Genomic DNA, 26,805 nt, shown 5'->3' with positions numbered 1-26,805 from the left:
AATATAATCTATTTTCCACCATTTTGTTTGTTATGGCTGTACCAAAGTACTTTTAAAAGTTAACATTTATTTTGATTTTGTTTTATTTCAGCAAATGTGCATAATAAGTTAACCTATCTCTATTCTTCATTGTGGGCTGGGGCAGTGTATAACATTTAGTTATTTTGGCATTTTGACACATAGGCGATTTAGTTTAATTCAGCATAATTTGATGCTCTCCACTTTATGATGCCTAACATATGAATAATGTTAAATAGATAAAATGCGCCCTGCTGAGTGTGAGCATTACTACAAGTTAGTGACGTAACTGACCTTAGCCAAGTCACCTAACCACTGTGGGCCTGGGTTTCCTTTTCTGTAAAATGAGTAGTTTGGGGTAAATGGTGTCCAAGAATCCTTGGAGCTCTGAATTTAAAAATCCCATGAGTCTGTATGCCTAATAGGTATGTGTCTACCTGATTCCTCCTCCTCTTCTTTTCTCTTTTTTTTAAATTAGGAAAAGAGGATGCTGGTGCACCAGTTACAAAAGACGAGAACACCTTCATGTCACAGGACACAAGAGCTTTACCAGAGAAGTCGCTGCAGAGATCAGCAAAGGTCTCTGCCTGTTTCCTTCACTTGTCTGGCTGGTAGCTGAGCTACCTGTTGGAGGCCTCTCATACAATTCAGTTAGGACTGTAGTTGGTCAGTTAATCAGAAAAGTCAGTGGAAGCAGGGAATCATAAAAAGTGAATCTTTTTCATAACTTTAAACATATATTCATTTGTCTGTCTTTGGATGAAGGGCCAAGGCCTTTTCTTCGCATGCGGGTATGTTTATTGAGGTTCTGCATTATCTTTTTCTGCATAAACTGCACTTGTAATGTGACATCTATGATTTCCAGTTTGGTTTATTTAAAGTGGAGTGAGAGGGACTTCCCTGACGGTCTAGCGGTTAAGACTCCACGCTTCCACTGCAGGGGACACGGGTTTGATCCCTGGTTGGGGAAATAAGATCCTGCGTGCCGTGCGGCACGGCAGTAAATGAATGAATGGAGTGAGAATTTAGGCACTGGTGAAGCAAGATGAATGTAGACTCCTAGATTTTTGGTTTTTTGCTCCAATTTTTTTTATTGTTGTCATGACCATATCTAATTCAAAAGTAAGTTTTTAATAAGTATTTTTTAGTTTCTCCAAAGTATTTAATTTAGTTGTCCAGTAACAAAAGCAATTTGTTTTTTTGCGTAATTCAATTTTATTTTTTAATTATATATGCTAGGACTTCCCGGGTGGTGCAGTGGTTAAGAATCCACCTGCCAATGCAGGCGACATGGGTTTGAGCCCTGGTCTGGGAAGATCCCACATGCCGCGGAGCAACTAAGCCCGTGCGCCACAACTACTGAGCCTGTGCTCTAGAGCCTGTGTGCCACAACTACTGAAGCCCGCACACCTAGGACATGCGCTCTGCAACAAGAGAAGCCACTGCAAGGAGAAGCCCGTGCACTACAACAAAGAGTAGCCCCCGCTCGCCACAACGAGAGAAAGCCTGTGCACAGCAACAAAGGCCCAACACAGCCAAAAATAAATAAAATTAAATCTTAAAAAAAAAATTATATATGCTAGTGACATATTCAGATATGAGATCAAACACAGCTGATCCTCGCTATGCAGGTAGCTCCTGGTGGAAGGAGTGGTGCAATGACAAAGGATGGAGTGTGTGATAGCATGAGGTTTTCCTTTACCAGAGGCATCCGCCAGCACGTGTAACCTGGGAATGCGGCATTGCCACTCAGTCTAGCAAGTTGGATAGGAGAGTGTCTCCTGCGTATCGACATGAGGAATTCCTAAATTATATTACATATATTTTACTCTCCCCTGCCAATTGCCCATTCAGTTATCTAGATCTTTATTTTAATAAGCATTTTGTATTATTATTATTTTTTTTTGCGGTACGTGGGGCTCTCACTGTTGTGGCCTCTCCTGTTGTGGAGCACAGGCTCCGGACGCGCAGGCTCAGCGGCCATGGCTCACGGGCCCAGCCGCTCCGCAGCATGTGAGATCTTCCCAGACCGGGGCACGAACCTGCGTCCCCTGCATCGGCAGGCGGACTCTCAACCACTGCGCCACCAGGGAAGCCCTTAATAAGCATTTTGAATACTAACCATATACTAGGCAATATGATAGGTGTGAAAGAGTATAATGAATGGAAAGATCGTGGGCTGGGTCTGGCTCACAAACTTGTGTTTTGCTTGACCTGTGCAATATTTAAAAATTTTGGCTTAGTAGCTTATACGAAAAAAAAAAAAAAGGAGTGTCAGGCTTCTGGCGTCTCTTGACAAAACAAAACATCCAGCAACAGTGGGCCACATTCTTAAATGACTTTGGTCAGAGCTGAGTAGAGGCAACCTCTGTCAGTGGAATTTGTGTTCTGCAATTTGCTGCTGCCCCCCAATGGTGCTTCCTCTCTTGCTATTTTTGGTTTTGGGGTTTATTTGTTTTTGTATAGTTTCTTAATGAATTCAATCTAAAATTACAAGGCAAAACTTACACTGTGGTAAAGTCATTTCTGTGACAGTTAACACATGAATCATGAGTAACGTCATGCTGATTTGTATACTTCTTGTTCTGTCGAACATTAAAACGAAAAGCATCAGACATGATGGCATAGATTCGTTTCTCCTTGCTCCTCTCCCCTAAGCACAGCTACAAATGCTGGACAATAATAAGAGACAACCAAAGGAGAATGCTGAAAGATGAAAAGAGGAAGGCAGACTAGTGAGGGACTCTAGGGCTAGAAGAACAACGTAGCAGCAGGGGACTTCACAAGCCCTCCACCAACAAAAGGGGACCCAGGCCCCGTGTTTCTGGATCCCAACCCCACAATAGAAGGTGGCTCAAGCAGACTCGTTCCTCACTCAGATCTAACAGGAGGCCCTCCAACAACACCAGGCAATCCCAGCAGCACCTGTAAGACAAATTGACTGGGATCTCTGCTGATGGCAAGTGGCCAGGAAAAGGGCGCTCCTTCCCCACCACACCTGAGACTTCTGTCCCTCACCAAGAGATGCCAGGCATCTGGGTGGCTTTGACAGCAGGGATCCTGCCAAAGAGGTGACCTAGCCCCAGAAGTCTCTTTGTCCCTATGGGCCTGAGACTCCCCTCCCCCACCCAGAGACACCTGGCATCCAGATGGCACTAGCAAGGGAGATCCTACCACAAGTATGTGGTCCAGGAAACCTCTTTATCCTCATGGGCCTGAGATGCCCCTCTCCCACTGAGAGATGCTGAGCAGCCAGGTAGCACCAGTAGAAGGGGGTGCCACTACACCCAAAACCCTAAGCGAGAAGTCTCTCTGTCTCTGCATGGATGTGGACCAGGATGTGCTCCTCACCCATATCAGAGAGACCAGCCAGGTGGCCAGCCCCTCAGCAGAAACTAGTGGGAGAGACTTGTCAACCAAACATATCAAAATAGCATTGCAAAGGCTCTGAAAACTAAATTGTCACTGTAGCTACAGCCCACAAAAGTAGTCTGGGACCTGCATGCTCGCCCTAGACAGGGTGACTGCCTTCTAAAAGGCAAGATTTAAATAAGACCTTGAACCTGCTAACATTATAGCCAAAAGGTCCAGGATACATTAGAAAATCACCTTATACCAAGAACCAGGAAAATCACTACTTGAGTGAGGAACGACAGCTAACACCAAGTTGGTTGATGCCAACACCAAGATACTGCAGTTACCTGATAGCGATTTAAGATAGCCATCATAAATATGCTTCAATAGCAAGTAAAAATTCTCTTGAAACAAATGAGAAAACTGAAAGTCTCAGCAAGGAAATAGAAGTTATAAAAAGGGAACTAAATGGAAATTATAGAACTGAAAAATACAGCAACAAATGAAATACTTGCTGGATGGGCTCAGTAGTAGAGTAGAGGTGACTCAGCACAGAATTAGTTAACTTGAGGACCAATCAATAGAATTTACCCAATGTGAACAGAGAAAATACATTGAAAAAAAATGAACAGAGCCTTAGGAAGCCGTGGAACAGTAAAAAAGATCCAGCATTCAGATAATTGGAGTCCCAAAAGAAGGATCAAGAGAGTGGGGCTTAAAGAATAAATTATGCTGGGGACTTCCCTGGTGGTCCAGTGGTAAATAATCCGCCTTCCAATGCAGGGGACGTGGGTTTGATCCCTGGTCGGTGAACTAAGATCCCACGTGCCATGGGGCAGCTAAGCCCACGTGCCACAAACTACAGAGCCCACATACCCTGGAGCTAGCACGCCACAACTAGAGAGAGAAGAAAACCCGTAGGCCGCAACTAGAGAGAAGCCTGCGCGCCACAACAAAGAGCCTGTGCCACATGCCTCAACAAAGACCCTGCCTGCTGCAGCTAAGACCCTGCCTGCCGCAACGCAGCCAAAAAGGATACATTGTGCTGACTGGGAACAGGTTAAAAAAATACCTTAGAGCTTTTGAGGTCCTAGCAGCAGTTGTATAACATTAATGTGTGATGGTATGCATCTGTATGATTATAATTTTCTTCTTTTCTGGTGGACTCAGTAACTTGTGTTTAAGGTTAGAGAATAGCAGTGGCTGAATGGTTCCAGAATTGAGGATTTTTGGGGTAGGTGCAGTGGAACAACAAGAGGGATGAGGCATTTGATGACATACGTAACAGGACTTGAAGTGATGAAACATGGTGTCTCTGGCAGGTAGGAAAGGACTCAAGGCTAAGAAGTAGCTAACAGACATTGAGAGAAGGCAAGGGTCAAGGCACTAGTGGTCTTGATGTGGTGAAAAAGCCCGTGGAGGGGCACAGGAGAGTGAGAGCTGAATGATGGGTCAGTCCAAGATGATGTGTTTCTCTTGGTAGAAATAGCACGTACTTGTGCTATTGAATTTTTGCCTGGTGAAATGAGAGACTGGGTTTAATCTTGGAAAGAAGGAAGGTTAAAAGGTTTCAGCATTTGAAGGCATTAAAGAAGTTATTTACGTTTAATAACATTTTAAAATAAACAACTATTGTATTGTTCACCTGAGATACTGGTATAGTTCATGTGAGAAAAATGTAATGCAGACCAAATACCTGGAGCTGTACTTCCCTGCTGGAGTTTTACATATTTTTTTGAGACATAGGTCTTGGTTTTAAAAGCACTTTCATCTAATTAATCTGTGTATTGCTTAGTTTTCCTTGGGTATATGTGCTCGCTGGCTTCAGTTGTTACAACTTAAATATAGATAACTTAGTCACAGAGCCTCACTGAGAGGTACTTCATTTAGACTTAGAAAAACTGCTGGACCCAGATAGTTGACCAAATAACATTCTACTGACTTCTCCCAACTGTTATCCAGTCCTACAGATAAACAGCATTGACTATATCTTTGGTATTTTCAGGTGGTTTACATCTTGGAAAAAAAACATTCCCGTGCAGCGACTGGCTTCCTCAAACTCTTGGCCGATAAGAACAGTGAACTGTTTAGGAAGTATGCCCTGTTTTCTCCCTCGGACCACCGGGTGCCTAGAATTTATGTACCCCTCAAGGACTGTCCCCGGGACTTTGTGACCCGGCCTAAAGATTATGCCAACACGCTGTTCATCTGCCGCATTGTGGACTGGAAGGAAGACAGCAACTTTGCCCTGGGGTAGGTGACCTCTGGCGAGAAAAACCACAGATCCCAGACGGAACTTGGTTTAGGCAGCATTTACGTAAGCATTTTTGTGTGTATTTTAATTATTATTTCTTCATTAAAGCATGCGTACTAGGCGTGGTTCTTCAGAAATCACCCTTAGCTACCACAGCTGGCCACCTATAGGTTCCTTGAACTGCCAGGCAATCACCTCTTTTGTTTGTTTTTTGGCATAAAACATAAGCACATTCTGAACCTCTGCTTATTTCCTGTTATGTTATGAATCCTGTTTGTAGTTGTGAACTTGCAAAGAATTCATTGTATCAAACAATCAGACCCCTCCTTTCAGACACCGGTGTTAAAATATGTGAAATTCCAGGCGTATTCATGGGACCTCAGTCCCCCCTGCTTTAAAATATGAAAGTAAAGGTATGTTTGAATGATGTGCTTTTTTGGTATTGATCCTTCAGAGGTTTCACTTGTGGCATTAAACATTAAATTACCCTACTGTAAACAGGGAAAGGTACCATGTTTTTAGGGAAGCTTTTAGAAACCAGTCTAACTTAAATATAGATTATATAGCCACAGAGCATCATGGATAGCCATTTCCTTGTAATCTGAAGAAACTGCTGGACCTAGCTGTTTGATCAAATGCTGTGCCTGTTTCCTTCTTACAATTGGTATTCATTTTGAAAGAGAAGTTGTAGTAAGTTTTAGCTATATCTGTAGCCCTTTATTATAGATGGTGTCTGGTTTATGCTTAGGTTTCATTTTAGGAAATGAAAATAAAGGCATACAAGCTAGAAAAATTTGCTCTGATACTACTTTTAGTCTAATTGGGTGACTTGCTTGTTGGTCATCTAACTTGTGCAGGATGAACCCTCCTGGGAATGTTCCGTGGTTATGAGTGCCGACACTGAATGGATGGCCACGATGTGCTGCTTTGATGAGGTTTATTCTCTGCTTAGCCTTTTATGGTTAGTGAAGTAAACCAAATCAAATCTGTGTGTCCTAATGCAATTTAAGAAATACTATCCTGGGCCACTTTCTCAGTGCTATGAAGATCACTGTGATTTATATGATCTCAGAGCCACTCAGGAACAGTTGCACTTTCTTTTTTGCTCTCAAGTCGTGGGATTGCAATGTCATCATTTTGAAGCCTAACTCATTATCCAAAAGTGACGTCAACCCCTTGAGCCCTAAATAGCCCTTCTCAGCGGCTTGCCAGTTTCTCACCATCCACTCAAAAGGCTTGATAATGGCTGTGCCACCTGGCCCCTGGTGATTGTGCCCACCACACTGTGCTTGGCAGTGAAAAGGGAACACTTTCACATCAAGGCAGGAAATCCAGCCTTGTCTTTTATCTGCCTTTCTGTCATATCCCATTGTGTATACTTGATTGGGCTGTTTCCTTAGTTTTTGAGCTGTAAGGGTGTAGTCAGGAAATCTTCACAGAATGAGTTTCTCTTATTACTCAGATGGCCCTTCAGGTGCTTTTTTGTTTTGTTTTGTTTTGTTTTGTTTTTACAGATCCTCCCTTACTTCATCAAGAAGTCTTTTCTTGTGGGTAAAGTACAACAATAATCAAAAAAGGAGTCAGGCCTTTGAAGCAGCAAGGACATTCTCTGAATCTAAAGAAAGACTATTTTAAAATAATAACCATATATTAATCATCTATTTTTCAAAATGCAAAAGTTTGAAGATTCTCATACTTAGATGGAAAGTTGTGCTTTTTCTCGACCTTTTTACTATTAAGACATTAAAAATTGTCTTTTATGGAAATAAGCCTTTTAAAATCCTTGTGGAAAAGAGAAAATTTATCTCAAGAAATAAAATGTGGCGGGTCTTCATGGTGAAGTTCTCAGCTGACGCCTGTCTCGTGGGGGGTGCGCGCTGCAGCTGTTGCCTGTTGGGGGTCGCCTGGCTCTTTTGTTCTGGCTATCTGTTACTGATCTTTAGGAGCTGAGGTCACCGTTTCCCAGTCAGAACATGCCGTGCTGTGACCGCTTGGGTTTCCTCTCTCATCTTTGCCAGGTTCTGACCCGGAGCGTGAAGGTAGTACTTGCTCTGGGTATGAATGTGAAAGCATAGAAACCACGCCTAAAAACCAAGTTTAACCGAAGTGCCTTTCTTTTGAATCTCTTCCCTGCCCCAGCACTCTGCCCTTAAAAATTATTGAACTTCCGCCTATATAATTGCTACTGATTATTCAAGTCCAAAGTCATTTACTTCTTCCGTAGTTAAATTCAGTTCACAAAGACAGGTGTTAATCATATGTGTAAGTCACTGCTGTATTATGTGAGAAATACAAAGGTAAACAAGCTGTGGTTTCTTTATTTAAAGAAATGATAACCTAATGCAGAAGGAGTTTACATAAATGTCACAGCATTAATTTGATTCTAAGAAATGGAATCCTACTTGATCTAATTTAAATAAAAGTGGTGATTAATATAAGACATTGGTGGTTCACCTAAAACCCAGGGCAGTAAGCGTAGGCAGGTCTCATGAGGAGCTCAGAACTAACACGGTGGCAAAGGAGTCACAGCTTCTCTCTCAACCACCCTGACCGGTCCAGCCACCACATGGTATCTTTTCTCTCCCCCTTTCTGCACATGAGTTGTATTAGTCTGCTTTTTTCTACACAGGAGCCATTTACCTGCTTGATAGCATACATGGCCCCCAAATGGTACTGCCAGTCCTCTGCAGGTCACACACTGTAGTCTAGAGCACAATGCAGAATTCCTAGGGTAGAAGATCTTTATTGGTCTATTGAGACAGTTATTTGACTAATAGTTGTAAACAGAGGTAGGGGTCCGAGGTCCTGCGATCCACTGCCCCGTTATCAGGGACTGGGGGACTCAACTCCCTGGCAAAGAGTGTGGGTAAAGCAGCTGGACTGTCTCTCTGAGCTCTAGCTGTGGTACAAAGCAGAGTGTTGTAAGCTCTTCCATAGGAATAAAATAATTTTCTGGAAGCTTAGAGGAGGTGGATGAAGGGGGAAATCCAGGGTTGTTTCTGGGAGAGTGGAAGCCTGTTTGCTAAAAGATCACTCTGATTCAGAGTCCAGAGTGGGTGGGAAGGGTCATGACTGAAAGCAAGCAGTAGGCTGTCACACTAAGATGAGATGGGAGAACCTGAAGTAAAGGAGCTGCAGTGAGGGAAGCAAAAGGAATGAAAAGAGTCAGGGGAGACGAAGAAGGTAGATTTTCTCAGACATGGTAACCAATGGGAAGAGGGGCATGAAAGAGAAAGACAGAACCTTGAATGAACTATCAGGCCTCTGACTTGCGTGATTGGTTAGATGATGACATTTAATCACGATTCATCAAGGGCAACTTCATCTCCTACTGTTCCCTTCACTTATGCCTCATTACTTGCCATTTCGTTGCTAACTGTGTTCCTAGCTCCAGACTTTTGCACACTACACTTCCTTTCCCAGCAGCGGCTTTCTCCTCTCCCCAGTGTTTATTTAGTGAAATACTCAACTTTTAAACTTAACTCAGTCGTCTACTCAGAAAATGTTCCCTGACTGAGTCCTCCGTCATGGGTGCTCCCATAGTTTCTAATAATACCACTCTTAAAGCTCTCATCTGTTTGTATTGTAATTGCTTACGTAAGTTATTTACTTGGCCATGAACTTCTTTAGGACAAGGATACTCAGTGAATGTTTGCTGGCTGGTCAGATGGGTAGATGAGAATGATTTGATGACCCCAGGTTCTTCAGCCATGTTGACTAGGAAGATGTTGTACCATAAATCAAGCTAGAAAACACAGGAGTGGTTTAGAACAGAAAGTGATGAGAACCAGGTTCTATGGTTTCAAAATCAACACTTGATAACTATATACAGTCAGTATATAACTGTGGGTGGAGAACCCCACATTTAGAATCTTTAACAAAAACGTTAAGTAGCATGTGCATATTAATAGAATGTATAATTTCAGTAGCTTTGGAAGGGGCCTTCAGGAGGCCATCAGTCTTGGTGCCCCCTTCAGTGTAAGCATTGCTTCTCTGGCACTCCCAGTGGCACTTTGGTGCCTCCAGTTAAGGGAAGCCCAAAGAGAATTATAGTACTAGAGACCTCTAGTTGTTACAAGTTAATTTTTATCTTGTTCTTGGAATTGCCATGAGAGATTTCAGTTGAACCTTATTCATCTCTATACATTACATGCCACACTTTGATGAACCTTAGTCCTGTAATGCTATCAAAAATCTAAAAGGAGTCTGTTCTTAGTGAACCCTTACTGGCTTTTCGGGGTCACTGCTTTTTGTTATGCATCACAACGTATTTAGTATTTTTTACATTTAGTACTAGATTCTTGTCCAAGATACTTAAAAAGCCACATTGGCTTCCTTGCTGAAATGATTTGTAATTATATAATCAGACTTATAGTTTTAAGAGCTTCTCAACTCTCTTAAATCATCCTTCCCTTTAGAAACTCTTGCAGTGGAATTCATGCTTATACTTTCTCAGACCTTTGTGAAATCTGCTATCCTAAAGTATAGAGTTTACAGTCCCATCCTTCTCTTCCAGGATGTCATGCACATGGAGATATCAAGGTCACTTTCTCCTAGATTTATCATGGTTTCTTCTTCTGGAATATTTAAGGATAAATCTTGAAGAAAATGGAAAAGTTTTACAGCAGCTACTGTGAAAAACATAATAGTGTTTCTTGGCAACACTGAAGACTAACTAAAGATCTATGACATGAATTGACCTAGAGCAAACTGACATATTTATATTACTTTCTCTAGCAAACTTTGGTAGCTTTAAGGGATGGGAAGGAGGAAAATGAATAGGTCAATGCATGTCTAGCAGGGTTGAGAAATTTTTGGTTGAACGTGGATTGTCTAGGCTTGATGTCATAGTACTGCTCATTTTAAGAGAATGAAGGATAGCAGCTTCCATTGGAGAGAGTGACTGGGTGAGGTGAAAGGAGAGGAAGGGAAGTTCTGATTGACGATGTGTGTGGTGGGGAAGAAGTGGCTGATGGGTAAGGGGGTCTGTTCTGGTATCTTCTTCAGCTCCCACCTTTGCACCTATAAGGTGTCAGTAATCAGAAATATTTGTTGACTAATAGAAGCAAATACTTTTACTATTCCATTCAGGTTTGATTGATACCGAATTTCTTATGAGGTAGATATGAATTGGGGAGATGGTCATTAAATTACATTAAACTGTGTTTAGGAAAAAGAAACAGTAACTAGGTTGGTAGAAAAAACAAACAGGATAAGTTAGTTTGTTTCATTGAGGCGTAGCCTACAAGATTTGCAAATTGAAAAATAGCTCTAGCTAGTCCTTCCCCCTGTGCAAAGAGTATTTCACCTTTTCAAGAGAATGTTCGTATCTGAAGACTCTTCTGAGGAAGAGGCTGTGTTATGTAATCCTAAAAACTTGTATTACCAAACTTAGACTTTATAAGTCCTTTTCGGGGGGGTATGGCTCTAGCTTGGCTGGTAGACAAAAAGCAAATCAGGCTGAGGAGGGGGCTCTTTTTTTGTGACTGTTGGGCTCCACCTGGTGGCCTGGAACGATCCGCTTTGGTAAAAGCTAATGTCTTCAACATTGAGAGCATCTTGGTCAAAACAGAGCAAAAGTAAAAGGAATGGAGGAGAGTGGTCTTGATGCAGGCTTTGGTTCCAAATTGTTCCTTCCTTGTACCGTGTGCAGTGATGAACCCTTCTTCCATGGTTGTCAGCTTCATCATCCGCAGTCTTCTTGAAAATATTATTTTAAAGTATTAGAGAACCGTAGCTACCATCAGCCTTCTCTTTTACTCCTTAAAAGCTTTCAGCCTCCTCTTTGCTCCCTTCACATTGACATTAAACTCTTCACTCTCAATCTTTAGGGCCTTCCCTAAAATCAGTCAGTGTTACTGAGCCTTGCTTCTCTTCCACATTCTGTCATCACTGATCTGCCCACACTTTTTTTTTTAAAGTCCCCAATTCCTTACTTGCTGCCTTCTGCTGCATCATAATACTGAGCCAGAAAAAGGGAAACAATATGTTCTTTCCTCCTGATTATAGAAAATAACACGTAAAATATACAGCTCAAGTATTTGCCATACTTTGTTTTCACTGCGTATTTTTACTGAAGTTCTGGGTGTGGCCATGTTTGATTGTTCTCCACTTGCAGGTTCTCAGGGATCTGATATACCATTGTATCTGTTTGCATGGGGTTTCCAACATAGGCCAATATGCATGAAAGCATTTATATGAGAGCAATAATGATAGTGATAATCACTCCAAGAATGTATGACTGCCTTCCCGCGTATAGCCTAGTTTTAAGGCTAAAACTTTATGAGGCTATGTGGTAGAGGAAGGAGGATGAATGGCTTGCAACACTAATGTTGACTGTTAAGTGTTCCTATTTTCTTCAAGGCACAGAGACCAATTCGAAGGACTTTCCTGTCTTAATTTCTTCTGTCTGTAGTTGGCCCCTTCCCTCAGTAAGGTTTTTCCTAGCACATCATGCAGAACAGTGGACCTAATGCTCATTTGTTGAGAATGTTTGCACATACACACAACTCCCAAGTGTAAGAAGCTGGGAATGTTTCAGCACTGTCCTGATTAATCTTACAGTAGGACCCAGTTGTAACAGCATAGATTGTGAATGGGAACAGTATTTGTGGAGAAACTCTGATGAGTGAAAAAAATTGAGGTAGTGATCATTATAAATTATTCTAATGAGGAAAACTTTCTATCTCACAACTATTTGTTATTGCAGTATCAAAATTTTTAAAAAAATTGCATTTTTTCCAATACATACTCATTATATATTTGATACTAAAATTATTTAAAATATGTGCTATAGAAAGTGAATATTTTCCAGAATTTCATCCCCTGAAATAATCACTATTAAGGGTTGGGTATATATTTGTCTAAAATATTGTTTTAAAATATTTATTGGACTTCCCTGGTGGTGCAGTGGTTAAGAATCTGCCTGCCAATGCAGGGGACACAGGTTTGAGCCCTGGTCCAGGAAGATCCCAGGAAGTAGTTGTGGGGCACTGGCGGAGCAACTAAGCCCGTGTGCCACGACTACTGAGCCTGCGCTCTAGAGCCTGTGAGCCACAACTGCTGAGCCCGCGTGCCACAACTACTGAAGCCCGCACGCCTAGAGCCCGTGCTCTGCTACAAGAGAAGCCACCGCAGTGAGAAGCCCGCGCACCACGACAAAGACTAGCCCCCGCTCTCCACAACTAGAGAAAACCCGCGCACAGTAACAAAGACCCAATGCAGACATACATACATAAAGAAATAAATAAAATGAGGTTTCCTTTATTAAAAAAATATTTATTAATATTTATTGCAAAGTATGTTTCACAGATAAAAGAATACATGTAACACTAAAGTGATTTTTGAATTCTTGTATTTAAACCAACCCTTGAACTCACCACCCAGATTAAGAAATCTGTCACAATACTATTGAAGCTCCCTGTGTGTTCCTCTCTGTCCTAACCCCTAATTTTTTCCCAGGAGGTAACCACTGTCTCAGACATCTACCTTTCTTTATAATTTACCCATATTTATATCCCTGAAAGTGTTAGTTTTGCTTGTTTTCGAACTTTATAAAAAATACCATGCTACGCAGATTCTTCTGCGACTTGCTTTTTCTTCATTTAACATTATGTTTCCAAGATATATTCATATATTTCATTCATTTTAATTCATAATATTTCTATTTCCTGAAATATACTATAATTTGTTTATCTAGCGGTGCATATTTGGGTTGAACTGAAGGTGTTGCTATTATAAACAATGCTCCTATGAACATTCCAGTGCTTACTAACTGGTTTCTCTAGACTCTACTTAAGAGTAAAATTACTGCATCATCTGTGATATGTGCATGTTTAACTTTACAACTTTACAGCCAAATCATTTTCCAAAGTGGCTCTACCCATTTTTAGTCCTACCAGCAGTGTTTAAATTCCATTGCTTCACATTCTTATCAACATGTGATATTGTTAGACTCTTCAGTTTTTGCCAAACAAGTGGATGTAAAATGGTATCTCACTGTGATTTCAGTTTGTATTTTCCTAATTACTGATGAGATTGCGCACCTTTTCATATATTTATGGTCATTATGTTTCCTCTCCTAGAGATTATCTTTAATGTTTTTACTCATTTTTTTCACAGTTAATTTTTTGTTTTGATAATTTAGATTCCGAATTGCAAAAATGGTACAGAGAGTTCCTGTATCCCCTTTACGCAGCTTCTCCTTATGTGAACATCTTTGTATTATCATAGAATATTTACCAAAACTAAAACATTAACTTTGGTACAATACTGTTAAATAAAGTGTCGAATTTATTCAGATCTTATCAGGTTTTCCACTAACCTCCTTTTTCTGTTTGAGCATCTGGTCCAGGATCCTACATTGCAGTTGTCATGTCACTGTAGTTTTTCCAATTTGTGATAATTCCTCAGCCTTGTCTTTCATGACCTTGACACTTTTGAAGAGTACTGGTCAGTGATTTTGAATGTTTCTCAGTTTGGGTTTGTCTAATGTCTTCTCATGATTAGACTGAGATTAAGCATTATTGGGAAGGATACCACAAAGTGATGTACATCATATCAGGGGGTACGTGATATCAGTATGTATACTGGTGAAGTTAACCTTGATCACTTGGCTAAGATGATATCTGCCAGAGTTCCTAACTTACTATTTTCCCTTGTAAATATTATACTATATTCTGGGAGATATTTTTTGAAACTCTGCAATTCTCTTTTTGCTTAAACTTTCACTCACTCATTTTAGCATTCTTTTTTAATTGGGGTGTTTGTCATTTGATTTTTTTTTGAGTTTAAAAAAATATTCTAGAAAGTAGTCTTTTAGCAGTTAATAATATGGAAAATATCTTTTCCTTGGTTTAAGAGTTGTCTTTTCATGTTGTTAATGTTAACTTCTGAAGAACAGACACCTTAAGTTGCATTTTCTAACTTTTTGGTGCTGGTATATAAAATTACAGTTAATTTTTGTATATTAATTCTTTATCCAGACACCTTGCTAAATCCCCTTATTAATTTTAATACTTTGGGTATAGTTTCCTTTGGATTTTTAATGTAGATAATCATATCATTGGTAAACAGATTTGTTTCTTCAATTCAAATCCCTAAAACTTTTATTTCTTTTTCAAATCTTCCTGAACTGGCAACTCACAATTGGGAAGGAGATATTTTCCACACAAATGAGTAATGACAGTTCAATTTTGAGTGAAAGCAGTAGTAGCAGGCATTTTTTTCTTGTTCCTGATTTTTTTGATATTAGTATTAATAACTTTGCTAACGTGGCAGCTGGTTATTAAAGGACTCAAGTGTTTACCTAGATCCATGTTTTGGGTTTTATTTATTTTTTTACCATCTTCAGTTTTCTTAGTTTTCCTCTGGAGTTTCAAGGAGGAACAGAATGCCTTTTTTCCAGGCTCAAGAGCATTAATTTGTTTATTTATTTATTCAACCATCATGTATTGGGCACTTAAGATGAACAAGCATCAGTGTAAGATACAGAAACAAAGAAATGTTTATTCTCTTTAGGATGATTCTCCTCATCTATAATAAATAAGAGATGTACAATACCTAAACCACATTTACACAGCTAGAAAGAGGCATGTGCCAGAAAGGAGATATAATCAAAGGAGAGTGATAATACTGAGGAGAGAGATCTGCCCTGGGGAAGGGATGACTTCTTGGTCTTTCATGAAGGTGAAATGAGCTTGTTTTATTTTGGGGGGGCCTGGTTCAACATGGAGATCATAAAGGGAGCGGCTTTAAGATAGAAATACATTGCTTAAGGAAGGAGCCATTAATAGTATTTTTATGCTCTAGAACCAGCCGTACCATGTCAGTGTGTACTGAATATCTACAAGATATATGATGTGAACAGTCCTGAGATTTTATTTTTGGTAGTAAGAGCTTTATATTTTCTGTTGCAGAGGGAAGGGAAGGAAAGGAAAGTTTGCTTCTCATGGAAGATATTTTAAAATATTTTTATATTAGTTAGGATGCTTTTAGCACCAAGTGATAGAAAACCCTGACCCAAAGTGACTTAAATAACAAGGGAATATATTATCTCACATAAGTGGGAGTCCAGAGGTTGTGCAGGCTTCAGGCCTAGTATAGTCAGTGACTTGATATTATCAGATTGCCCTTTGCTGTTTTCAGTGATCTAGCAGTGGATTCTCTATGGCCGTGAAGATGGCTGCCAGTGTGCTCAAGCTGCATGCTTTCTTGATCACATCAAACAAGGAAGGGGGAGATTCTATCCACCAACCATGATATCGATTATGGTCTCCAGGGGAGCTATGCTCTGACTTTATTAGAATAATGAAGATCTGAAGGTGAGATGAGTTCCCTCTATGAAGATTAGGTTTCTATCAGGAAGGAGGGAGAGGGGATTGAATGTTGGTTAGGCAACCAGCAGCACTGGGCACCACAGTTTCATTATAATAAATGTTTCTATAATTTTTAAATCAAAAATGTTACAACATTAAAGGAAGCTTAGAAAATAGAGAAAATAGTCACTCATAATCCTTTTTCTCTAAAAAAAAATTAACACCATTCCCTTTTAATCTTTTCATAAATTTTACATAGTTAAATTACACTATTCCTAAATACATTTTATTCTTTTTACTTTATGTCATAGTCATTTTTATGTTGCTGCATCTTCAAAATTATTATTATTATTATTAATTTATTTTTGCAGTACATGGGCCTCTCACTGCTGTGGCCTCTCCCGTTGCGGAGCACAGGCTCTGGACACGCAGGCTCAGCGGCCATGGCTCACGGGCCCAGCCGCTCCGCGGCATGTGGGATCTTCCCGGACCGGGGCACGAAACTGTGTCCCCTGCATCGGCAGGCGGACCCCCAACCACTGCGCCACAAGGGAAGCCCCTCAAAATTATTTTTTAAATGCGTAATAATCAGTTGAACAAATATACCATTGTTCAGTTTATCATTTACCTATTAGTGGAAATCTAGATAACTTCTTTTACTCATTCGTCTCAGTTTTATTTTTTAGAACAGTTTTATATTTACAGAAAAATTGTCAAGATGGTACAGAGTTCTCATATACCCCCGCACCTAGTTTCCCCTATTGTTAACATGTAGTATGGTGCATTCGTTACAGTTAATGAACCAAAACTAATATGTTATTATTAACTAGGGTGCATACCTTTATTCAGAAATCCTTGATTTACAAAAAAATCTAACGTCCCTTTTCTGTTCAGGGCTCCCATTTAGAATACCTGTATATCACATTTAGTTGTCATGTCTCTTTAGGGTCCTCTTGGCTGTGAGAGTTTCCAAGTTATTTGGTTTTTTAGAATTCTTTATCAATAATAGCTTTTATTTTTATTTTTTTTAAATTAATTAATTAATTTATTTTTGGCTGTGTTGGGTCTTCGTTGCTGTGCCCGGGCTTTCTCTAGTTGGGGCGAGCAGGGGCTACTCTTAGTTGTGGTGCGCGGGCTTCTTACTGCGGTGGCTTCTCTTGTTGCGGAGCACAGGCTCTAGGCCCGCGGGCTTCAGTAGTTGTGTCTCGCGGGCTCTAGAGAGCAGGCTCAGGAGTTGTAGCACACAGGCTTAGTTGCTCTGCGGCATGTGGGATCTTCCTGGACCAGGCCTTGAACCCGTGTCGAACACGTGTCCCGTGCATTGGCAGGCGGATTCTTAACCCCTGTGCCACCAGGGAAGTCCCCCAAGTTATTTTTGAAGGACATATTTTAGTGCAGAGTAGGTTGCTTTTTAAGAGAATTGGGCATTTAAAAAATTTATTTATTTATTTATTGGCTGCATTGGGTCTTCGTTGCTGCACGCAGGCTTTCTCTAGTTGCAGCAAGCAGGGGCTACTCTTCGTTGTGGTGCGTGGGCTTCTCATTGTAGTGGCTTCTCTTGTTGCAGGGCACGGGCTCTAGGCGCGTGGGCTTCAGTAGCTGTGGCTCGTGGACTCTAGAGCGCAGGCTCAGTAGTTGTGGCGCACGGGCTTGGTTGCTCTGCGGCATGTGAGATCTTCCCGGACCAGGGATTGAACCCGTGTCCCCTGCATTGGCAGGCGGATTCTTATCCCCTGCGCTACCAGGGAAGCCCCTGGCCAAACATTTTGATGCAACATTGAATCATAGTTGTCCTAAAGCAGCTGTTACCATCTTTTCAGACAGTGAATAGAAGACAGAAACTGCTTAGGAAGTTGTAATATTTGAACTGTAACACATGAAAGGGAAAGTTACTTTCAGTATTCATTTAAAATAAAATTTACACTGAAATAAAAATATAAAACAAATCCTTCTGTAAGAGAAATACACAATGTGTAAGTCAGTTCCTTACTAGCTTCTGCTTTTGTTTAGATCCCAAGTTATTTTGGTTTTTAGAGTGATGGCAGAATTTATAAGTAGACAGCGTATGATTCTTTCTGGGGTATCTAAGGTCTGAATACATGAGCTCTTATTGCTGACCTGTTAGATTTTTATCTCCTGCAAGCTATCTAGTCTATGCTACTATCAAATGCATCTTGAGTGAAAACCTATAATAAATTTATTTAAATACGATATTTGAGAAACATTCTCTGCAACTTAGTGAAATAAATGTTAATTCCTACTAATAGAAACTTGGAGTCATTGATCACATTTGGAGGCCCTAATCAAAATATAATTTTGTTTTTATAGGCCATGTTATAATTTCAGTGAACAAATCAAGATTCTTTGGACTCAGAATAGAGCATGGTGAAAATATTTTGCCAGAACGCAAAGCAACAATAAAATTAAATAAGATAAAAGACAGGGTTTTTGTTTTTTCCTTTAAATTTCAGCAAAGATCTAATGACTGACATGACTTGTTCTGACGAATATTAGGTCCATCATCACCTGCTTACTTTTGTCCTCCTTTCCTTTCACCTTTCCATCCCAACAGAAGTGGATCCAGTACTCAGCACTCGTCTTCTTTTTGGAGAAATTGCTCCATTTCTTGGTAGGCTGTCGTCTTTATCTAGCAGTCCTTCAGAAATGGTTTGTGAGAATTACATTCTGTGAGTTCTTGCATTTAAAAATCTTCATCTTTAAAGTCCACTAACTTCAGTGGTAATTTTCTGTATTAGTTTTTCCTGAGACATGGTATATACCCTTTCTGTCTGTAAAATTTCTTTTATTTCAGGAAAGTTGTCTTAGTGATATTTTTGAAAATGTTTTCTATTTCATATATGCAGTTCCTTCAGGAATATCAGTTATGCCAGTGTTTGATCTCCTTCACCTACCTTTCATATCTGTTTTCCCTATAATCTTTTTATACCCTTAGTATGTTCCAATTTCATTTTTTCCCACTTCTCTCAGATTTTCTTTATGATCCTTATTTTTTTCAAATTGTGTCAGTTCTTCATTAGTTATCTCCCGTATGACTTTTCATTTCTATGATGGATTTTTTTTCTTTTCTACTTATTTCCTATTTCCTAGGTCTAACACACTAGTTTTTATTTCCTTTTGTGAAATTTATTTATTTTGTATGCACTTGGATCTTTGCTTTGAGCTCTCCTTTAGTGGTGATAGTTTCATAAATTTTTGAGCTCTTGCTAATATCTTTGGTCAAGATAGTCATTTCTGTGTCTTTATACTTATAATGTATGTTTTCTCCTTCTGCCATTTCCCTTGCTTGTTCTTTTCTTCCTTTTTACATGCAGTATTTTTTTTAATGGAACACCTCCCCACCTTCCCCCCCCCCCGCATCTTTAAATAATGAGTTCTTAGATTTTAGCATTATAGTTTTTAAGTTGAATATTATAAAATGCCGTTTGTTCAGGTGTTTAAGCCCTCCATTAACAAGCATAAGATGATCATTTTTGGCCACTCCAGTCTCACCAAGTAGGAGTAGAATGGGCACTGTGTTTTAAGTCTGCCTCACAAAGACTGTTACTGAGACTCCTACCCACATATTAGAATGTGTTTCTTTTCATATTAGTTTAATTCTCTAATAAGCTCTATATGGTCTACTTCGTTGTTTATACTTCTTCCGAAAACTGTGTATGCTGTTGGATTATATGTATGGTTAATTATTTTACATTTTTTTTAATACTGTAGGAGAGAATCATGTGAAATTGTGTTTTATAGGTAAAAAAATGGTCAAATATATTGGTAATTTCATATGGATCAACATAGTATATGATTAACCTCTTTATATCATTACTTGCCATTCTTGAACCCTTATTTCTGAGTCATCTCTCAACTGACTCGAATTGCACATAGTTCTTTTCAGGAAGGAAGTAGGAAGTATATTTTATGCCTTGTTAATAAATCAGTTGGGATTCTTGGAGTCTTAGCCTTGAATTCAGAGGAATCACAACTGTCCTCAGAGGTACTAAAGTCTCTCAAATGTAGAAGTGAGTATTACTGTGAGTGAGTCTTAAGTATGACAGTGAAAGGCCCAACCCCTCCCTTGCATTCTTGGTCCCCAGACGGTGTGCACAACTCTAGAATAATAAAAGCAACGTTATATCCCAACCTCATAAGATGTTACCTCCCGATTTAGCTCGTCAGTACGCTATACATCATTCTAATCAGTGAATTCAGTGGGCTTCTCTACTTCTGTAAGGTGAAATTCTTGATTACAAACTGTACTGAGTGAGGTAACACAATAGCTTAAACAGTATTTGGTAAATCTATGGATTATGGTGTTTATAAGCAAGGTGGGTAGAACAAATGAAGACAGCAAAACCAAACCCAGAATTAGTGTTTCTTTTAATGGAGAAAGATTGCTGTCCTCTCCATCATAGAAGACCTCAGTGAACTAAATCTGCTATCGGCTGGTTGGTGGGTCCTCCTGCCGTGGTTCTGTATCGGGGCAGAGTTGGTTGCTGCTGCTGGGCAGCTGGCATTCTGTAAGAATTGGTTAGCATTAGTGAGCGGAAGCTTATGCGGTGGAGCTCATTTCCTGTTACCAGGTACTTTGTTCTTATGCCCATTGAGCAAGCACTGCAGTGCCTGGGGAAGGGGCTTGGTTGACATTCTCAAGGTCATCTTGCCTCCACAGTGGGAGTCTTTTGCTGACCATTCTCATGGAACACAAATAATCGTACTCTGGGCCCATTGCAGTTGGCCTGTTTCTCCATGTCTGTTCCCCAGATGTCTTTGTCACCAATCCTCCAGTCTTTCTTCTTTTAGGTCCCTATCCATCTGGTTAAACATGTAGCCTCTGCCCATCAGGCCATCTTTCCTCAGCCAAAGTAGACCATGGATATATTGCTTGAAGTTCTGCCTGCAGGGAGGAAGTTTCTGCTCTACTGTCTTTTCATAGACCACCACTTAGGATGGATATGCTATCATAGTCCGTTTATGACTTGTGACAATGAAAGGTCAGTTAGAACTAGGCATCCAAGGTACTCAGACCTTTCTGCATCTTCCTATATCTTGTGTTTCCTAATCTTGTATTTCTATGTATATACATATATGAAATATATATATATATATATATATATATATATATATATATATATATATATATGGTTTGGTTCTCTTGAGTCTTACTCCTTCTGATTAGTACTCCTACTTTTCATGTAGGAGACTTAGTAAGACTGAATTCAACAATACAGTGACTTATCACCCTTGGATTTTAATTTATTTATTTATTTTTTGTTTTTTGGGTTTTTTTGTTTTTTTTTATTTTATTTATTTATTTATTATACAGCAGGTTCTTATTAGTTATCTATTTTATACATATTAGTGTATATATGTCAATTCCAACCTCCCAATTCATCCCACCACCACCACCACCACCCACCCTGCCACTTTCCCCCCTTGGTGTCCATACATTTGTTCTCTACATCTGTGTCTCTATTTCTGCCTTGCAAACAGGTTCATCTGTACCATTTTGCTAGATTCCACATATATGTGTTAATATACGATATTTGTTTTTCTCCTTCTGGCTTACGTCACTTTGTATGACAGTTTCTAGGTCCATCCATGTCTCTACAAATGACCCATTTTCATCCCTTTTTATGGCTGAGTAATATTCCATTGTATATTTGTACCACATCTTCTTTATCCATTCATCTGTCGATGGGCATTTAGGTTGCTTCCATGAGCTGGCTATTGTAAATAGTGCTGCAGTGAACATTGGGGTGCATGTGTTTTTTTGAATTATGGTTTTCTCTGGGTATATGCCCAGTAGTGGGATTGCTGGGCCATATGGTAATTCTATTTTTAGTTTTTTAAGGACCCTCCATACTGTTCTCCATAGTGGCTGTATCAATTTACATTCCCACCAACAGTGCAAGAGGGTTCCCTTTTCTCCACACCCTCTCCAGCATTTGTTGTTTGTAGGTTTTCTGATGATGCCCATTCAAACCGGTGTGAGGTGACACCTCATTGTAGTTTTGATTTGCATTTTTCTAATCATTAGTGATGTTGAGCAGCTTTTCATGTGCTTCTTGGCCATCTGTATGTCTTCTTTGGAGAAATGTCTATTTAGGTCTTCTGCCCATTTTTGGATTGGGTTTTTTTTTTTAATATTGAGCTGCATGAGCTGTTTATATATTTTGGACATTAATCCTTTGTCCGTTGATTTGTTTGCAAATAATTTATCCCATTCTGAGGGTTGTCTTTTCGTCTTGCTTATAGTTTCCTTTGCTGTGCAAAAGCTTTTAAGTTTCATTAGGTCCTGTTTGTTTATTTTTATTTCCATTACTCTAGGAGGTGTATCAAAAAAGATCTTGCTGTGGTTTATGTCAAAGAGTGTTCCTCCTATGTTTTCCTCTAAGAGTTTTATAGTGTCCGGTCTTACATTTAGGTCTGTAATCCATTTTGAGTTTATTTTTGTGTATGGTGTGTGTTAGGGAGTGTTCTAATTTCATTCTTTTACATGTAGCTGTCCAGTTTTCCCAGCACCACTTATTGAAGAGACTGTCTTTTCTCCATTGTATATCTTTGCCTCCTTTGTCATAGATTAGTTGACCATAGGTATGTGGGTTTATCTCTGGCTTTCTCTCCTGTACCATTGATCTGTATTTCTGTTTTTGTGCCAGTACCACATTGTCTTGATTACTGTAGCTTTGTAGTGTAGTCTGAAGTCAGGGAGTCTGATTCCTCCAACTCCATTTTTTTTTCCCTCAAGACTGCTTTGGCTATTTAGGGTCTTTTGTGTCTCCATACAAATTTTAAGATATTTGTTCTAGTTCTGGGAAAAAAGGCCACTGGTAATTTGATAGGGATTGCATTGAATCTGTAGATTGCTTTGGGTAGTATAGTCATTTTCACAGTATTGATTCTTCCAATCCAAGAACATGGTATATCTCTCCAACTGTTTGTGTCATCTTCGATTTCTTTCATCAGTGTCTTAAAGTTTTCTGAGTGCAGGTCTTTTACCTCCTTAGGTAGGTTTATTCCTAGGTATTTTATTCTTTTTGTTGCAATGGTGAATGGGACTGTTTCCTTAATTTCTCTTTCTGGTCTTTTGTTGTTAGTGTATAGGAGTGCAAGAGATTTCTGTGCATTAATTTTGTATCCTGCAACTTTACCGGATTCATTGATTAGCTCTTGTAGTTTTCCGGTGGCATCTTTAGGATTCTCTATGTATGGTATCATGTCATGTGCAAACAGTGACAGTTTTACTTCTTCTTTTCCAATTTGTATTGCTTTTCTTTCTTTTTCCTCTCTGATTGCCATGGCTAGGACTTCCAAAACTATGTTGAATAATTGTGGCACATAATAATTGTGGACATCCTTGTCTTGTTCCTGATCATAGAGGAAATGCTTTCAGTTTTTCACCATTGAGAATGATGTTTGCTGTGGGTTTGTCTTATATGGCCTTTATTATGTTGAAGTAGGTTCCCTCTATGCCCACTTTCTGTAGAGTTTTTATCATAAATGGGTGTTCAGTTTTGTCAAAAGCTTTTTCTGCATCTATTGAGATGATCATATGGTTTTTAGTCTTCAGTTTGTTAATATGGTGTATCACATTGATTGATTTGCGTATACTGAAGAATCCTTGCATCCCTGGGATAAATCTCACTTGATCATGGTGTATGATCCTGTTAATGTGTTGTTGGATTCTGTTTGCTAGTATTTTGTTGAGGATTTTTGCATCTATCTTCATCAGTGATATTGGTCTGTAATTTTCTTTTTTTGTAGTATCTCTGTCTGTTTTGATATCAGGGTGATGGTGGCCTCGTAGAATGAGTTTGGGAGGGTTCCTTTCTCTGCAATTTTTTGGAAGAGTTTGAGAAGGATGGGTGTTAGCTCTTCTCTAAATGTTTGATAGAATTCGCCTGTGAAGCCATCTGGTCCTGGACTTTTGTTTGTTGTAGGATTTTTAATCACAGTTTCAATTTCATTACTTGTTATTGGTCTGTTCATATTTTCTGTTTCTTCCTGGTTCAGTCTTGGAAGCTTATACCTTTCTAAGAATGTCCATTTCTTCCAGGTTGTCCATTTTATTGGCATAGAGTTGCTTGTAGTAGTCTCTTAGGATGCTTTTTATTTCTGTGGTGTCTGTTGTAACTTCTTCTTTTTCATTTCTAATTTTATTGATTTGAGTCCTCTCCCTCTTTTTCTTGATGAGTCTGGCTAAAGATTTATCAATTTTGTTTATCTTCTCAAAGAACCAGCTTTTAGTTTTATTGATCATTGTTATTGTTTTCTTTGTTTCTATTTCATTTATTTCTGCTCTGACCTTTATGATTTCTTTCCTTCTACTAACTTTGGGTTTTGTTTGTTCTTCTTTCTCTACTTCCGTTAGGTGTATGGTTAGATTGTTTGAGATTTTTCTTGTTTCTTGAGGTAGGATTGTATTGCTATAAACTTCCCTCTTAGTACTGCTTTTGCTGTATCCCATAGGTTTTGGATCATCGTGTTTTCATTGTCATTTGTCTCTAGGTAGTTTTTGATTTCCTCTTTGATTTCTTCAGTGATCTCTTGGTTATTTAGTAACCTGTTGTTTAGCCTCCATGTGTTTGTGTTTTTTACGTTTTTTTCCCCCTGTAATTGATTTCTAATCTCATAGCGTTGTGGTCAGAAAAGATGCTTGATATGATTTCAATTTTCTTAAATTTCATGAGGCTTGATTTGTGACCCAAGTAGTGATCTATCCTGTAGAATGTTCCATGAGCACTTGAGAAGAAAGTGTAATCTGCTGTTTTGGTATGGAATGTCCTATAAATATCAATTAAATCTATCTGGTCTATTGTGTCATTTAAAGCTTGTGTTTCCTTATTAATTTTCTGTTTGGATGATCTGTCCATTGGTGTAAGGGAGATGCTAAAGTCCCCCACTATTCTTGTGTTACTGTCAGTTTCCTCTTTTATAGCTGTTAGCAGTTGCCTTATGTATTGAGGTGCTCCTATGTTGGGTGCATATATATTTATAATTGTTATATCTTCTTCTTGGATTGATCCCTTGATCATTATGTAGTGTCCTTCCTTGTCTCTTGTAACAGTCTTTGTTTTAAAGTCTATTTTATCTGATATGAGGATTGCTACTCCAGCTTTCTTTTGATTTCCATTTGCATGTAATATGTTTTTCCATCCCCTCGCTTTCAGTCTGTATGTGTCCCTAGGTCTAAAGTGGGTCTCCTGTAGACAGCATATATATGGGTCTTATTTTTGTATCCATTCAGTGAGCCTGTGTCTTTTGACTGGAGCACTTAATCCATTCACGTTTAAGGTAATTATTGATATATATGTTCCTGTTACCATTTTCTTAATTGTTATGGGTTTATTTTGTAGGTCCTTTACTTCTCTTGTGTTTCCCACTTAGAGATGTTCCTTTAGCATTTGTTGTAAAGCTGGTTTGGTGGTGTTGAATTCTCTTAGCTTTTGCTTGTCTGTAAAGATTTTGATTTCTCCATCGAATCTGAATGAGGTCCTTGCCAGGTAGAGTAATCTTGGTTGTAGGTTCTTCCCTTTCATCACTTTAAATATATCATGCCACTCCCTTCTGGCCTGAAGAGTTTCTGCTGAGAAATCTGCTGTTAACCTTATGGGAGTTCCCTTGTATGTTATTTTTGGTTTTTCCCTTGTTGCTTTCAGTAATTTTTCTTTGTCTTTAATTTTTGTCAGTTTGATTACTATGTGTCTCAGCGTGTTTCTCCTTCGGTTTATCCTGTCTGCGACTCTCTGTGCTTCCTGGACTTGGGTGGCTCTTTCCTTTCCCATGTTAGGGAAGTTTTCAACTATAATCTCTTCAGATATTTTCTCAGGTCCTTTCTCTCTCTCTTCTCCTTCTGGGATCCCTGTAATGTGAATGTGTTTAATGTTGTCCCAGAGGTGTCTTAGGCTGTCTTCGTTTCTTTTCATTCTTTTTTCTTTCTTCTGTTCTGTGGCAGTGAATTCCACCATTCTGTCTTCCAGGTCACTTATCCGTTCTTCTGCCTCAGTTATTCTGCTATTGGTTCCTTCTAGTGTATTTTTCATTTCAGTTACTGTATTGTTCATGTCTGTTTGTTTGTTCTTTAATTCTCCTAGGTGTTTGTTCTTTAATTCTTCTAGGTCTTTGTTAAACATTTCTTACATCTTCTCGATCTTTGCCTCCATTCTTTTTCCAAGGTCCTGTATCATCATATCTGTCATTATTATGAATTCTTTTTCTGGAAGGTTGCCTATCTCCACTTGATTTAGTTGTTTTTCTGGGGTTTTATCTTGTTCGTTCCTCTGGTACATAGTCGTCTGCCTTTTCATTTTGTCTTTCTTTCTGTGAATATGGTTTTCGTTCCACAGGCTGCAGAATTGTAGTACTTCTTGCCTCTGCTATCTGTCCCCTGGTGGATGAGGCTATCTGAGAGGCTTGTGCAAGCTTCCTGATGGGAGGGACTGGTGGTGGGTCTTCTCTCAACATTCTTATTCAGCATCACATTGGAACACCTGCTAATGTTGGTCGGTCTCCTGCAGAAGCGGGGGGTGGCTGTGGCTCAGCGTGGGGACAAGGACACTGGAAGCCGGATTTTTATTTTTGTTTATTTATTTTGTTGCCGTCTTAGCCTGGCAGCTGCAATAGATTCAAAATAATTTTTTTTTTTTTTTTTTTTTTTTTTTTTGTGGTACGTGGGCCTCTCACTGTTGTGGCCTCTCCGGTTGCGGAGCACAGCCTCCGGACGCGCAGGCTCAGTGGGCATGGCTCACGGGCCCAGCCGCTCCGCGGCATGTGGGGTCTTCCTGGACCAGGGCACGAACCCGTGTCCCCTGCATCGGCAGGCAGCCTCTCAACCACTGCGCCACCAGGGAAGCC

The 26,805-nt window shown here is 39.5% G+C and overlaps 1 protein-coding gene across 21 annotated transcripts in view; it reads left to right on the top strand.

Moving 5' to 3' along the window:
• DIS3L2 (DIS3 like 3'-5' exoribonuclease 2) overlaps nucleotides 1-26,805 on the top strand; it is a 373,682-nt gene that overhangs the window by 154,575 nt on the left and 192,302 nt on the right. For 20 of the 21 annotated variants that reach the window (XR_012332932.1, XR_002173993.3, XM_073807105.1 and 17 more), the window contains 2 exons: nucleotides 497-597; nucleotides 5,378-5,625. Coding sequence is in view for 18 of the 21 variants with exons in the window: in XM_073807105.1 (XP_073663206.1) it covers nucleotides 497-597; nucleotides 5,378-5,625 (349 nt within the window). In the remaining 3 variants the exon portion in view is untranslated. Of the gene's footprint in view, nucleotides 1-496; nucleotides 598-5,377; nucleotides 5,690-26,805 lie in introns of all 21 variants that reach the window. The other variant, XR_002173994.3, reaches the window with a different exon arrangement.

Source organism: Tursiops truncatus, chromosome 7, assembly GCF_011762595.2.
Source record: "Tursiops truncatus isolate mTurTru1 chromosome 7, mTurTru1.mat.Y, whole genome shotgun sequence".
Classification (NCBI taxonomy): domain Eukaryota; kingdom Metazoa; phylum Chordata; class Mammalia; order Artiodactyla; family Delphinidae; genus Tursiops; species Tursiops truncatus.
The sequence above is the reverse complement of the archived record's forward strand: the minus strand, read 5'-3'. Positions and strand labels throughout refer to the sequence as shown.